This window comes from Neophocaena asiaeorientalis, unplaced genomic scaffold (genome assembly GCF_003031525.2).
Source record: "Neophocaena asiaeorientalis asiaeorientalis breed wild unplaced genomic scaffold, Neophocaena_asiaeorientalis_V1.1 scaffold433, whole genome shotgun sequence".
NCBI classification, from domain to species: Eukaryota; Metazoa; Chordata; class Mammalia; order Artiodactyla; family Phocoenidae; genus Neophocaena; species Neophocaena asiaeorientalis.
In genome coordinates, this window is record NW_020175040.1 from 773,663 (window position 1) to 789,408 (window position 15,746).

At 53.7% G+C, this 15,746-nt stretch overlaps 1 protein-coding gene across 1 annotated transcript in view; it reads left to right on the forward strand.

The window, feature by feature from the left end:
• NUP210 (nucleoporin 210) overlaps positions 1 to 15,746 on the forward strand; it is a 95,383-nt gene that overhangs the window by 1,446 nt on the left and 78,191 nt on the right. Inside the window, exons 2-5 of the mRNA XM_024763426.1 lie at positions 3,920 to 4,056; positions 5,822 to 5,953; positions 12,652 to 12,748; positions 15,545 to 15,695. Coding sequence (XP_024619194.1) covers positions 3,920 to 4,056; positions 5,822 to 5,953; positions 12,652 to 12,748; positions 15,545 to 15,695 — 517 coding nt within the window. The remainder of the gene's footprint in view (positions 1 to 3,919; positions 4,057 to 5,821; positions 5,954 to 12,651; positions 12,749 to 15,544; positions 15,696 to 15,746) is intronic.

A 15,746-nucleotide genomic window follows, 5' to 3' on the forward strand; every position in this document is an offset into this window, starting at 1 on the left:
AAGGGGCGGGGAGAAAAAAAAAAAAAAAAAAAAAAAAAAAAAAAAGAAAACTCCAAGCCCAGGTGGCCTCATTTGTAATTTCTATGAAACGTTTCAGGAGGAAATAGTACAAGTCCTTCATAAACTCTTTCAGGAAAGGCAGGAAGAATAATCATTTCCTAGCTCCTTTTTATGAGGCCAACATTACACTGATCGCAAACCAGCCTCAAACGTTATAAGCAAAAGAAATTCACAGACGCAGAGGACAAAATTCCTTAACAAAATTGCAGTACATCAAATCCAGAAACATACAAAAAGGGTGTTGTGTTATGACCAAGTGGAGTGGATCTCAGGAATGCAGGGCTGGTTTAACACAAACCAATCAGTGTAATTGCTTGATCAACAATAAACAATTAATTCTTGTATCAACAAAATGAAGAAGAAAAGACATATAATGGTCTCGGTAGGTACAGAACATTCAACAGTCATTCATGATAGAAATTTGCAGCAAGTTCGGAGTAGAAGAGAATCCATAACCTGGTAAGGGGCATCTACAAAAACTCGCACCAGAGTCTTACGCTGGGTTCAGTGAGGGCAAGAAATGAGCACGTACGGGTGCTGTCCTCACGCTCAGCCTCCGAGGGGGTCAGACAGGGAGAAGGATCACGCCAGCCATGGTCTCGGGGCCTTTGCACTCGCCCGTGCTTTTGCCCGAATGCCCTTCTCCCAGATATCCAGGGATCCTGTGTCTGCCCCTCCTCCTCACATGTGCCCTCTGAGGGAGGCTCCCTTCACCATCCAGTTGGAAACTACAGCCTTTCCCTCCCGTGCCTTCTATTTGTCCACAGCACTGTGGTCTGAGATCCCACCTTCACTCACTCATTTTGTCTATCCTTGTTCTCCTCCCACTAACACGTAAACTCCGTGAAGGTGGGGATTAATGTGTATTTTGTACTTCGTTGTGTCCCTGGCACCTAGAACGGTACCTGGAATACTGTACATCACCCAATGAAAATGGATTCAATGAACGAATGGGTGCATTAGGGGCCCCAAGGAGGACCAGCTGTGAGAGCTGAGTGGAGGTTGAGGAGGGTCAGGGATGGGTCTGTGGAAGAGTTACCATTTCCCAGGAGCCCTCAAGCCCGGGCCGCACAAGAGCTGGTGGGAGGGACGCGAGAAGTGGAGGGTCAGCATCAGTGGAGGGATGTGGGGGAAGCTGGGGGAGGGAGACCTTTGGAGCAGAGGTTAGATTCGAAGTCAGAAGCTTCAGGCTCTTGCCAGCAGTGAACCCTGCTTCGGGCCTGAATCTTTGCCTGTGGCTCTGAGGATGTCTGCGGTTGGGGGTAGGGCCCCACCAGCAGGGATCAGGGTCCGGCTTCCTTCAGGGAAGGGGATGGACAGGTCACACATGAACGATCACAATCTAGAAGGGCCCATGTTTTCTTACTTTCTTTAAAAAGCAAAGGTCTATGGTCAGAATCTCGCCAAACACCTCAGGGCCAGAAGCCCGTCATTTCGGCACCTCCTTCTGGTGCCTGAGTTGGAGAGCTTACTATGTGCGACGCCCTGCAGTAAGAGCTTTACATCTGTCATCCTATCTAATCCGCCCCAGCCCTTTGCAGCAGGTACCACTTTTATTGCCATTGTACAGCTGAGGAAACAGGCACAGAGAATTGAGGTGGAATTGTTTGCTCAGTGTCACACAGCTGGCGAGTGACAGCACCCTGCTGCCCTAGGCGTTCACCTTCTCAACAGAGACTGAGGCTGTGTCACCATCCCTGCCTGCGCCAGGGGCCTGGGGAGGCCCCTGAAGCTCCTCCCGTGGGCCTTAAGGCAAGTCCATGAGTGGAGAGGGTGGGCAGGTGTGCTGACCACCAGCTGAGATGCACAGAACGACCAGGTGGGCAAGCTGGAGCAGCTCTCATCCTTTCTGAGCAGCGGCCGTTCGTTTAAACTGGAGACAGAGGAAGGCTCTTCCGGCAGAAAAGCCGTTGATCCCGGACCTGCTTCCTTGGTAGAACGTGATGCCGTGTCTGAGTGACCTGGCCTTCGGAGCCGGTTTCTGGGTGGGCCTCTCAGCTGTCAGCTCTGTGCAGACCCCGCCTTCTCTGAGCCCTGCTCCCTGGACCCGTCCTGCCGCCTGGGCCATGAGCCCAGAGCCCGCGAGGGTTAGGCTGAGGGAGCTGGTGCGGCCCACGTGCCTTCTCCCCCCTTCCCTCCGTGCCTCATGTGGGTCCTCCCCAGCCAGTGTGGGGACAGACTGGTTCTGAGAGCTCCAGCTATCAGTGTGAGAGGCCGCTCTGTCCTTGTTTTATAGAAACACTGGAAAATGGCAGCTGATGGACAGACCCCGCCCCTCACAGCTATCCTGGGAATGCCACTGTCAGAGTGCTGCCTTTTTAGTGTACCATGTATATGAAAACTTACTGTTTCCTTCAAAATGACTCCGTTTTTGAACATCGGACATCCTCTTCAGTATTAACATTTAGGAGCTCATAAGTTTGATACATTTGTTTTTCCTGAAACAATTAAAAATGAATGTGTAGTAATTAAATGACATAAAGAGTCAATTTAAAGATAGTTCATCAGTGCCTCACTGCTCTCTGGTGTTGTGTGCTCCGTACCCTGGGGAAAGCACTCGTGTGGTGGGAGGATTGTCTGATCTGGAGTCACACAGACCTGGCTGTGATCACTGGCCCTGCCACGTACAGCTGTGTGGCTTTGCGGAATTACTCAACCTCTCTGAGCCTCGATTTGGTTTTCCCATATAGGCCTACTGGAGGGTTAAGTAATCTGATGGACAGAAGTATTTGGCTCTGGGCTTAACACATGGTAGATAGTTTCTTTCGTTATCTTCTTTGGCCTCCCTGTATTGGTCAGGGTTCTCCAGAGAAACAATATGTGTGTATGTTTGTGTGTGTGTGTGTGTGTGTGTGTGTGTGTGTGTGTATATACGCCTCCGAAGGCTTTCAGGCAGGAGGAACTCCCTCTCATTTGCAGATGGGTCAGCCTTTTTGTTCTATTCAGGCCTCAACTGATTGGGTGAGGCCCACCGACACTGGGGAAGGCAATCTCCTTTACCCAGTCTGCTAGTTTAAATGTTAATCTCATCCCAAAACACCCTCAGACACACCCAGAATAATGTCTGACCAAGTAGCTGGGCACCTCATGGCCTGGCCAGGTTGACACGTAAAATTAACCACCACACTCCCCCAGCACGCTTCTGTATTTTAATAACAGTCTCTGGGTGTCTCTGCGTTTGCCAGACATCTGCTTCTGCCTCTCATCCCCTCTCATGTCCGGCGCTCTCTGCCTGCCTCGGGGTGCAGGGTGATTAACCATCGCTTCTGTGAAGAATGACCCATCCTCCCTCCGTGGCGAAGGTGTTTACCTGCGCTTCCGCCCACCTTCCCTGTTACCTCGGCCCCGTGCCCTGGGCCTTGTGCCTGTTGCCAAGGTTCCCGTCGGTGAGCTCTGGGTTTGTAGGGCCTGTTGGGGATGGAGGTGACCGTCTGGGAGGCTGCCGTGTGCCAGGTCCTGCCTAGAGGTCAGCAGGTACCTGGCCTCTCCTCCTCCCCAGGGACCGTAGGCGCTTCCCCCCCAATAGTTATTTCCAGTTCCTTGGAATAGTCCTGTCAGGTGACTGTTGAACATGGAGGTGTTTTCCAGTGTCCCGAGCAGTGACTCTCTGCCTGTGTGATATGTTCAGGGCTGGGGTGGGGGGGAGGTGGGGGAGAGGTCCTTGCCCTCAGGATGTCCTGCTCCTACTAGAGGGGCCTCGGCTGCCTGTCTCCACTGGGTTTGAAGCTGGTGGAGCCTGGCCTCTCTGTCCTGCGAGTCTGGGACAGATCGGGGTGGGGGGGGCTGCGGCTCTGGCTTCTGGTCCCAGCCCTGCCTCTCCAGTGGCTCCAGAGGGTGACTTCTCTTCTTCTCGCCGCAGGTCATCGACCCGGCCGGAGGTGGCCAGCATCGAGCCGCTGGGCCTGGACGAGCAGCAGTGCTCCCGGAAGGCAGTGGTGCAGGCCCGCCTGTCCCAGCCCGCCCGTCTCACAAGCATAATCTTCGCGGAGGACATCAGTAAGGCCTCCCAGTGCGCCGCGTGGCCCCTGGTGGGGATGGGGGCTGAGCGGCTGGAAACACCCCGCTGAGGCCTCGGGCCACAGGGACGGAAGAGCCCATGGCCACGCTTTCCCTTCTCTTGTTGGGTCTGAGGACGCCCATGGAGCTGGGGCGACACTGAGCAGGCAACATGAACCCTGGTCCCTCCTGCCACAACCTTGTCCTGCTTGCCCTCCCGTGGAGGCTGTTTCATTTCTAAGTTATTAGTTGTTACCAAAATAACTCTTAATGGGCGTTGATTCAAAATGAAGAAAGTTGTGCAATGTTTCACTTCCCCATATTTAATTTGCCATATTATGGTCGTAAGACGCTTAGAAAACAATGACTTTTCTGTCATGCTTTTCCCCCACCTAACATGGTATGAAACGTTTCCCATTTTATTATCGAATTTTTTTTTTTACATCTTTATTGGAGTATAATTGCTTTACAATGGTGTGTTAGTTTCTGCTTCATAACAAAGTGAATCAATTATACATATACATATGTTCCCATATCTCTTCCCTCTTGCGTCTCCCTCCCACCCTCCCTATCCCACCCCTCCAGGCGGTCACAAAGCATCGAGCTGATCTCCCTGTGCTATGCGGCTGCTTCCCACTAGCTATCTACCTTACGTTTGGTAGTGTACATATGTCCATGCCACTCTCTCGCTTTGTCACAGCTTACCCTTCCCCCTCCCCGTATCCTCAAGTCCGTTCTCTAGTAGGTCTGTGTCTTTATTCCCGTCTTACCCCTACGTTCTTCATGACATTTTTTTCCCTTAAATTCCATATATATGTGTTAGCATACGGTATTTGTCTTTCTCTCTCTGACCTACTTCACTCTGTGTTTTTAATGGCCGAAGAATATTCTTAACCAGAGGTTGTGCTATAAGCATTCCCTTATATGAGGCATTCAGATTGTTTTCAGATGTTTGTTTCAGTGTCATATAGGAAAATAAATAGTTTCATTCGGGGAACAATTTTGGGTTCTTTCAGGTTATTTCCTGCCAAGGATAGATTCGCAGCTTTACTGGATCACAGCCTATGAATATTTTTAAGGTTTTTGATAAATGGGGTTGAATGGCTTTCTCACATAGTTAAGGGTGTACAAGTAGTTATATGGTGCCTGGAGAATGGTCGGAATGATTTCGTGTCACAAGCTGTTATTTTTTACGTTAGAGGATCCTCCAGGTAACGCCGTTTATGTGTCTTATTGATGGAGCAAGTAAGAAATCCGTGTCGACGTGCACACTTTTTTTGTACTGTAGTGTAGTCGATGGTCTTATGCAAAAACCACAGTGTAAACACAGACACACACAAACGCACCAATTCCGGGTGTAATTGCTGATCTCAGGGTAGGGACAGGCGTTCAGAACAGCATCGTCCTTTTGGAGGCTAACTTATCATACCAGAACCCTTGTCGTTTAGCTCAGTGGTCACACTCTGAGCAAAACTAAGAATTCTAGGAAGAGTGTTTTGCATGCAGCTTTAAACGCTGGCGCTCGCGGTGGAAAAGTACAAGATGGGCAGTGAAAGTGTCTGGAAGGCCCTTACTTCCTGGACGTCCGTGCTGACTCTCGGGCCTCGTGGAGCTCCTGAGGGTCGACTCGGTTCTTCCAGCCCCGTTTTTTTGGGGGGATTGTTGGTTTCCCTTGTCTTTGCCGAAGAATAAGACCGTCCAACCTGTGAGGCGCTGGAGGTGGGGTGGCCGCCCTCCGGCTGACCCTGTGTTCCTTCCCCTGCAGCCACCGGCCAGGTCCTGCGCTGCGACGCCATCGTGGACCTCATCCACGGCATTCAGATCGTCTCCACCACCCGCGAGCTGTACCTGGAGGACTCCCCGCTGGAGCTTAAGATCCAGGCCCTGGACTCGGAAGGTGAGGCCACTGGCCTGGCGGGCTCTGTTTCTTCCTCTCCTCGTGTGCGGCCCGCTGTCCCCCAAGGCGGGCTGCTCCGGCCAGGGGGGCAACGTGGAAGAGGTCAGGACCACCCCTAAGTGGATGCCAGGCCCACGGTGGCAGCGAGGCCACGGCCACTTCTCCACAGGGCCTGGAGGCCAGCTCCGTGCCTGTGCACAGCTGGGAGGGGCTCACGGGGTCACTGCTGTGAACAACAGAGGCTCCGGGTTCTGGGGCTGGCTTCCTGATCCAGACTGCAGCCTACGCATGCGCGCGTGCGCGCGCGCGCGCGTGTGTGTGTGTGTGTGTGTGTGTGTGTGTGTGTAAGAGAGCATGTCTATGCTGCCGGCCCCACGTACCATCCTTCACCTCATAGCAGAACATTGGCTTGTTCTGGGCTGGGATTCTTTGTGGAAGGTCTGTTCTGCTGGTTGGCAGACTGTCTTGGCTGTAACCTGACCTCTTGGTCAAGGAGCAAAGGGAAAATTTGTAGGTTAAGGTTCTTGTTGAAGAAAGTAGGTCAGGCAAAAGGCATCTTCCAGATGAAGGATCTTCTAAAACTTCACATCCAAGCCAGGACTCACCTTGTCTTTGAAATCTCCCCTGACCACTCTAGCCCCCCCTGCCCTGGCTTTTTCAAAACATTGTTATAGGTCAGGGTTTCTCAGTCTAGGCAGGATTGACATTTGGGGTAGATAATTCTTTGTGGTGGGGACTACCCAGTACATTTTAGGGTGTTTGGCAGCATCCCTGGCCTCTATGCACTGGATGCCAGTAGCACCCACTGAGTTGTGACAACCAGAAATCTCTCCAGCCATCGCCAGATGTCCCCTGGGGGCAGAATCAGTGTTTCGAAGCATCTGTCCGAGCCTTCCTTCCGCTCTGTATTCATTCATCGGATAAGCTGCCCAGCTTCTCTGAACTCCCCTCTGATCTGTGAAGCTGATATAATGACGCTTACCTGGTCACGAGGACCTGGTGAGTGAGTGTGAAGGGTCAGCCCCGCCTGGTGTGTGGTGGGTGCTCAGTGCTCTGGGTGGCCATGGAGTGTGTTCTGCCTTCTGGGTCTGCCAGGTCCTGGGGTACTGCTGTGGTGGGGCGGGCGCACTGGGCCTCTGCCCCTAGCATCTCAGGCCAGGGGGTCCACGGGTAGATCAGGCCCCACATGCATCCCGGCAGGTGCGGTTTGTAATCACGTTGGGTGCAAAGTGTGAAGGGCCCACTGGGTGGGGGAGCAACTCCAGGGGGCTTGGAGGTGGGGCGTGGAGGTCAGGGGTCAGAACAATTTCTTAGAAGGCAGGATGTTTGACTGAGCCTCGAGGGATGTGGGGTCTGCCAGGCGGGGACCCCGTTTCATCCTTGAGACTGAAATTGGAGAGGCCAAGGGACACAGGATATAAAGGGGCCTCGTGTCAGGTGTGGGATTTGCGCCTGGTCTTGAGGCAGAGGGCACCGAGGGGGAGTTTGTGCAGCGAGCTGATGGGAGCTCACCTGCCCGACGCGGTGGCGGGGGTCATATGCCGCTCACTGGAGCCAGGCGTCTCTGGGCGCCTCACCTGTCCTGACTCGTTTCACTTCCAGGAGCGGAGACTGAGAGAGAACACACAGTGCACATACAGACACACACAGACCAGGCACACACACATCCTAGTCCTTCGTTCGCAGCAGAGCCAGAATCTGAGCTCTGGCCTGGTTGGGTCCTGAGTTCACTCTCAGCCAGGAGTCAGCACGTGTTTTCCGTGATAGGCTGGGTAGGAATTGTTTTAGGCTTTGCCGGCCCGATCGTCTCTGCAGCGACCACTCAGTTGTGTCAGCGTGGCTCTAAAACAGTCACAGACAGTGTGGAATGAATGGGCGTAGCTGTTCTAATAAAATTTTATTCACAAGAACTGGTGGGCGCTAGATCTGGCCCAAGGGCCATAGTGTGCCAACCCCTGCTCTTAACCTCTCTGGTCTATTTCCTGTCTTGTCACTTAAAAAATAAAGTTTTGTTTATTTAAAAAATTTTTGTTTTATATTGGAGTATAGTTGATTTACAATGCTGTGTTAGTTTCAGGTGTACAGCAAAGTGGTTCAGTTATACATGTATCTATTCTTTCTCAAATTCTTGCCCCATATAGGTTATTAGAGAGTATTGAGCCGAATTCCCTGTGCTCTACAGTAGGTCCTTGTTGACTATCTGTTTTATATATAGTAGTGTGTACACGTCATTCCCAAACTCCCAATCTATCCCTCCCCACGACCCAAGTTTTGTTTATTTTTATCGAGATTTATGTACCATGAAATTTACCCATCTAAAGTGTACAGTTCAGTGGTTTATTTTAAAAGTATATTCACAGAGTTGTACAGCCGTCACCACTGTCTAATTTTAGAACATTTTCATCACTGCAGAATGCAACCCCACACCCATTAGCAGTCAGTTCTTGTGCTTTTCTCTTTCTGGCCCCTGGCAGCCACTCATCTACTCTCTGTGTGTGTAGATTTGCCCCTTCTGGAGCTTTCATATGAATGAATCATACAGTGTGTGGTCTTTGGTGTCTGCCATCTTTCACTGAGCATGTTGTCACGGTTCACCCACGTTGTGTCCTGTGGCGGTGCTTCGTTCATTTTTCACGGCTGAGTGATGTTCCGTCGTATGGATGGACCACATTTGTTTATCCGTCCGTCAGTTGGTGGACAGTTGGGTTGCTGCCCCCTTTGGGCTGTTGTGAGTAGTGCTGCTGTGAACATGGGTTCGAGTCTTTGTGTGGACATAGGCTTTCATTTCCCCTGGGTCTACACCCAGGAGTGGAATTGCTGAGTCAAAGGGCAACTCTATATGTACCTTTCTGAGGAACAGCCGGAGAGTGTTTCCACAGTGGCTGTGCTGTTTCACATCCCCACCAGTGATGCATGAGTGTTCCGGTTTCTCCAAATCTTCACCATCACTTGTTATTCTCCATCTTTTTTTTTTTTTTTAATAGTTTATTCATTTTTAAGTCACTTTGGTTTTTCCCCTTGGGCAGCTGGTGGATGTGTCAGGAATGGAAGGTGGCTGCCTGGCCTTCCTGTGTGGGACAGGTGCCCCGTGGCCCTAGGGGATCACGTTTCACAGTCCTCCCACTCCTAAGGTTTTGGTGGTGCATGTGGCCGGTTGCGGGGGGAATCCTGGCTCACCCAGGCGTGCATACACTGGCCTTTCAGGAAGAGCCCAGGTCAAGGCCCACCTTTGTGGCACCAGGTGGTTCACTCCCTGCCTCCCTGTTCACTGTGAGGGTGTCCCCACCCAGAAGCACTTGGACTAGTTCCTTAGAAATGCCCTCTTCCTTTGTCCTGAGCCTGTATCCTCCCTACTGATCAGTCTCCTCTGTAAAGACAAACTTGACCTTCATAACCTTGGAGGGCCCCCCAGTCTCAGAAGGGATGTACCTTATCTAGGTTGGTGCCTGTTTGGTTTTTAACCTGCTTGTGGCTCAGCAAACATTGTTAGGTGCCCAGCCCTAAGTGTAGTCTTTTACCCCACGAGGGTGGATGGTAATTATACATTAGCCCATTGTACAGACAAGGAAGCTGGGGCCTAGAGAGCTTCAGTGACTCACCCAGGGTCATGCAGCTCGTGGGCGGCAGAGCAGGGGCTGGAACTCTCGTCCACTAGGCCACACTGCCTGTCTCCAACTGCTGCATTTTTCCTGGGCACCGTGGTCTGCACCAGGGGCTGGGGTCTACTTTATTGGCCTGAGGCCATCTGCAGGGTTCCTGCCTCGAGTTAATGTTTTCAGAGTTCTCTCCCAGCCTGCATGTACCTGGTGCCCGGGCAGTGCTGGGTGGCTCCGGTACCCCAAATGCCACGCCTCACCTCCCACTCAAAGCACCTTCCACTCCCACTTCCGGATCTCTGCTTTCTGAAGCCCAGGCCCTCTGGGCATCCCCTCTAATATTTTCTCCTCCAGGGCTCTCCCAAGGTGGAGTTTGTCCCTCCTTGAGATCCCTCAGTGATTCGCAAGCCCAGCCTTGGGGCACGGGGCACTTTTTACTCGTTGTCAGGCTCCGCACTTGGGCAGAATTGGGGTCACTTCATTCTTTGTTTGACACGGACTTCGGGCCCAGCGGGCATCCAGCAAATGTTTGTTAAGTTGAATTGCCCTCCTGGGACCAGGACAGGGGGTGCAGCCTCCGGAGACTGGGCTCTGGGATTTCCTTGTTAATGTGAGCACTTGGCACATAGTAGGTCTAATAGCTGCTTTTTAAAAAAAATCATTTTATATTGGAGTATAGTTGATTAACAATGTTGCGTTAGTTTCAGGAGTACATAATAGCTGCTTTTCAAAGAGACACGGCAAAACTCCAGGCAGAAGCTTCTTGAACCGCCCCTACCTCCAAGCCTGCAAATTCCTGCTGAATGTGTGGGTCTTGGAGCCTGTTTTGCTGGAAGGTGCCCTTGCCCACTGTCCACTCTGGGAAGTTGTAGCCAGGTCACGTGCCATCTCCTGTGGTTTTATTTTGTCACCCAGACGTCAGGGCCAGCTTCACACAGGCTCTCGTGCTACAAAGGTCCCCAGGCTTGGTTTAATGCTCCACTGTTGCCGTCTTGAAATTTTAATAAATTTATTTTTGTACTCGTGTTTTGTGAGTGGGGTCTGTTGGGACTTGGAGCCTCAGTGATTTTGAGATCCTGCTTCCCTGCCACCTCCCTGCCTCCTGGGCTGGGTTCCTGGCCACCTGTGCCCTGTCCCCTGGTGTCCTGGGTCCTGCCTATCCTCTCCCTCCCCAGCCTTGTCCTGTGACTACGGCCACCTTCCATCCCCAGCGGGGGCCTGGGATAGGCGCGTGTCCCCGGGGTATGCGGGGTGGAGCGTGGCAGAGGCCATCCCTGTCCCAGGGCACGTCCGTTCTAGAGGCTGCATTTTGGCCGGAGTGAGCCTCTCACCCACCCTCATCTGGTTTCCTAGCATATCCATACACAGGCTACCGAGGCTTAGCGTGGGGATCAGCAGAGCGGGAAGGAGAGATACCTGACTCAGTTTCCACAGAGCCTGCTCAGCTAGGACACAGTGTGTTGGTCCAGTGGCTGGCAGGAGGGGACCCCTGTAACTGGCACATCCATGTGTACCCCAAATTGCAGGGCAGGGCCTCTGGGTACCTCTAAGGGTCTGCACTCACCCTAGAGTGTCCCTACCCGCCCAAGGGAGCACCCCCTCAGCCAGCCCCATGCCTGGGGCTTTCTCTGTCTCCTTCCAACTCTCCCAAGTCTGACTTGCCTCCTTCTGGTGCTTTCCCTGCCTTTGGAATGAGGAGCCCCAAGTTTTCATTTGCATACAGCCCTGCAAATTAGGCAGCTGGTCCTGCATGCGCACCTGCCCATGTGGGTGAAACTTCTGGAAGCCCCGGGATGCTTTCTGCTCCAGGAATGATCCCACATTCATCCCTCCCCTCACATCTGAACATGACAGAGATGCAGGGATTCTGACTCTGAAAAACAGAGCTCCAAGCGTAACCACTGAAATGGATGAACACAGGGTTTCCTGTCTCCATTTTCCAGGTTAAGAGACCCAAGGAGGCCTCCCCCAGCCTCGGTCTTCTCGTCCTCAGAAGGCCGTGCTGAACCGTACTTGCCCCTGAGCTGGCTGGCACCCCCCAGGCACCTCGCTGGGGGCACTTTCTCCTGTCGATCTCAACAGCCCTGAGACGTCAGGGGTGGGGTGGGGCCTGACTCTAAATGCTCTGTGCTTTGCAGTGAAGACAGAGCTTTCCTGGGCCCCAGATGCTCTGTTTTGGGGGCTGGCCGGACAGGAATGTAGATGATGGAGATGGAGTGGGTGTGGGTGGTAGGGTGTGGTGTGGGGAGTGGGACAGACCAGCTGGAGAGGCTGAGCCAGCCTCTCATCACCAGAGGAAGCAGGGCCCAGGCAGCGGGGTCTTCAGACTTTTGAACTTGCAAGTTGAATATACAGTATACTGCATTTCTTAATTTGAAATGATGGGAGCCAATTAAAAAATGTAAAATCAACCTCACCTGGGGAAAAAGCAAACCATAGTTCCCAGCAGATCAGGCCTTTGAGCCCCCAGTTTTCATCCCCCGCCCTGTTCCCGGGTGTCTGCGTAGAACCAGGTCTTGCAGTTACCCTCACAAGGTGTTTACGGAGGGCATCAGACCCTCCCTGAGTCCTGCTCCTCCGGCAGCGGTCGCCCAGTCACGTGCCAGGCTCTGCACGTTCTGGCGTCTGGTCCAAGGCACGCGGACGGCAGCCAGGGCTTCAGAGCCGAGGCCGGCTGTGCGAGCGTCCACCTCCTCTACCCGGGACTTGGGGTCTCAGCATCTCGGCCGAGGGGCAAGGAGGGGCACATGAAAGCACACGGCCTGGGTTCCTTTCCCAGCACAGGGAGGTGGTGAGGGGGTAGTGAGTGACAGTCTCAGGAACCACCGTCTAAACCGTAAAGCACTTCCCCGAGTGAGGGGTGATGGGTGCGCACAGGCAGGAGGTACAGCGGGAAGGACACGGCTCCCCCGGGAGGCCAGGGCTCACTCCTCACGGTCACGTGACCCTGATCCTTTCAGCCTCGTTTCCCCTCCCTCCCTCCCTCCCTGCTGAATGGAGGCCGGAGGCTGCAGGCAGTGCTGCCTGCTCTGCAGGGGCTCGTGCATGTCCCCTGCCCCTGGCCCCGGGGGATAACTCAGGTGCGCCCCTCTGCTCCTACAGGAAACACGTTCAGCACCCTGGCCGGGCTGGTCTTTGACTGGATGATCGTGAAGGACACAGAGGCCGACGGGTACTCGGACACCCACAACGCGCTCCGGTAAGAGGCGCCTGCCTTGGAAGGGAGGCGGGAAGGGGGTTGTCGCCGGCTCCATGTGTGCTGGGGGCTTCCGTCGTCATCATCCCCCTCGGCTCACACGGTTGTGCAGGAACCTTGCTGCTTGTGAAGCCCACGGGGGTGTGTTCTGTGGGACATCGTCGAGGAGGCTGGGCTGTCCAGCTGCCGAAGAGAAAGCTTGTCCCAGACAATGGGAGCTGTCCCGGGGTGCAGACGAGGGGCGGGGTGCGGCCCCGCTGGGGGTGAGCTAACGGGGAGACAGTTCCGGCTGGGGTCACCTTCCTGCAGTGACCTCTTCCAGGCGCAGGAGGCTGCCTTCCCCAGCACGGGGGTGGAAGTGGGCCTGCAGGCGGAGTCCTTGTGAGACAGACTCATTACCCATCTTGACTCAGCCAGTTCCCCCAACAGCCGTGTGGCTTCCGTACCACTGTCCACGTGCCTTAGGTTGGTAAGGGGCGGAGCTACAACTTGAACTCAGATGTGTATAGATTCCCACAGTGCTGTGCGGTAGCCATGAACCCTATCCTGGCTGTTTAAATTTAAACTAGGTACAGTGGAAAATTCAGATCCTTGATGCACTGGCCACATGTCAAGGGCTCGTTAGCTGTGTGGCTGGTGTTACCACACACTGGACAGGGCAGACGTGGAGCATTTCCATCCCAGAAGGTTCTGCTGGCCGGTGCTGGTGCAGACCCAAGGTCTGGGCTAATGTCCCCTGCTATGCTGCATTGCCTCGTGCTGTATTATAAAAATGTTAGAGTATAGTCCCTTTTGGGGGAGGAAGACTTATTCTTTTTAAAGACTTTGCAGCAAGTTTTAGCCTACAGAAAAGTTGCAAGCGTAGTACAGAAAGTGGATTCCCCGAGCCATCTGAGAGCAAGCTGCCACCCTGGTGCCCGTAACCCCCAATTATTTTAATGTGCATTTACTACCTCTGAGGACGTTTTCCTGCACATCGACAAGACGGTCATCACAATTATGAAATTAACACTGATGCCCGCAGTCACAAGACCTTGTTCAAGTTTTGCCAGTTTATCCCAATTGTATCCTTTGTAGCAGAACGTGACCCCCAGGGTCACCTGCCGCATGTCGTCCTGTCTCTCCTGGTCTCCGTCAGCGTGGAAGAGTTTCTCGGTCCTTCTTCGACGTTTGGGACGTTGCGCTCATGAAGACTGTAGTCCATTTATCTTACAGACCCTCCCCCATTTCGGGTTTATCTGACGTTCCTTCTGATTAGACCCAGAGTTCTGCATCTTTGCAGGAACGTCACAGAGGCGAGATTCCGTATTCTCCTTGCGTCGTATCGTGATTTTGTTGGTCCATCAATGATTTTGTTCGCTGTCATCACTTGGGTAGGGCGGGGTCTGCCAGGTGCCCTGCTCTGAAGTCACTTTCTTACTCCCTTGCAATTGATAAGTATTTTGTGGGGAGTTACAAGTCTGGCCTTTTGTTTACACCTTCAAAAGTCCAGCTCGGGGTTCCAGGACACAACCAGGCTCAGCTCACGGCCATTTCCACGGCGGGCACCCTCATGCCCTGACGCCGTGCAAGCCAGGTTGCCCTCTTGGGTCAGAGCTCTTTGGGGGCTGGGCTGTCAGCCTCTGTCTCTGTTTGAGCTCTGGAATTTCTGGAGTCTCAGTAAGCCAGGAATGTGGGCTTTAGGGCCAAGAGACCTGCATTCCGGTCCCGGCCTTGTGATGTCCTGCCTGTGGCCGTCATCAAGGACTGTGACCGCCTGAGCACCAGCTTCCTCCTGCAGCAGATGGAGGTGTCACTGTGCCCACCTCTGAGGGTGGCAGGGTGGGCGAGCACGCTGACGGGGGTGAGAGCCCCTCTCTTGGGCCCGACACATACTAGATGTTCAGGGGATGCTGGTTACCTTCCCCGCTCGCACCACCAAGCTTGTTTCCTGCCCTGACGGCCCCTGGAGCTTCCAAGCACCCGGCATGTAAGTCGAATGCCGACTGAAGTCCAAGGTGCTGAGGGGTGCTGGAACCAGACTGTCCTGGATTTTCATTAAATTCAGTGTGTGACACCTCGTAAAACTGGGCAAGGAAGTAAATCACTGCGTAGTATAGCGCCCGGCAGATCTTGGGGAGAATGAAAGCGTGTCCGACTGACTGCTCTCATTCGGGTGGAACTTGGGGGCTTATCTGTAAATCGCAGGCTGCCAGGGAGAGACTCAGGCTGGCCCCGCTTACCAGCCTGTGCTCTGGGGGTTCCACCCCATCCTGAATTCTCCCTCCCTTCTCCCCACAGCCTAACCCCAGGGAAGGTAGGATTCGATGTGATTCCCTATTTCTAACACTGGAGGGCGTGGTCGTTGAACCATTTCCCAGATGCAGGAGCTGGCCAAGAAAGGGGGCTGGGACTCCTGGGGAGCCCTGAAGGGCCCTGGCTGGACCTGTGGTCCTGGGCCTGTTCTCGGCTTCCGTGAGCCTCACCTTTCACGTCTGTGAGACCAAAACATTTTGACTAAGCGGGCGGTCTTCAAATTTCAGTGCCTGCTTTTTATCATAATCACATTGGGATTTTTATAAAATGCAGATCCCCAGGCTTCGTGCAGACCAAGGGCCGGGCCGGGGCCAAGAATCTGCATGTTTCACAGGGACGTTGACAGTTCTGAGGTAGGACATTCCAGGGACAGGTTTCCAGGCAGCACCGACTAGGTCAGCACCACTTACATGGGGTCTGGCACCACGCACAGGAGCTTGGAGAGTGAGTGCGTGAGGTTCCTGGGTTCCACGCATCGGGTCTGACCGCACGTTCCTTTTCCAGCATCCTGACTTTTTTGGAGTCCACGTACATCCCTCCCTCCTACATCTCAGAGATGGAGAAGGCGGCCAAGCAGGGGGACACCATCCTGGTGTCCGGGATGAAGACGGGGAGCTCCAAGCTGAAGGCGCGCATCCAGGAGGCCGTGTACAAGGTGGGCGCAGGCGGGCACCTGCGCTCCGGGGCGGGATCTGGACGACTGGTT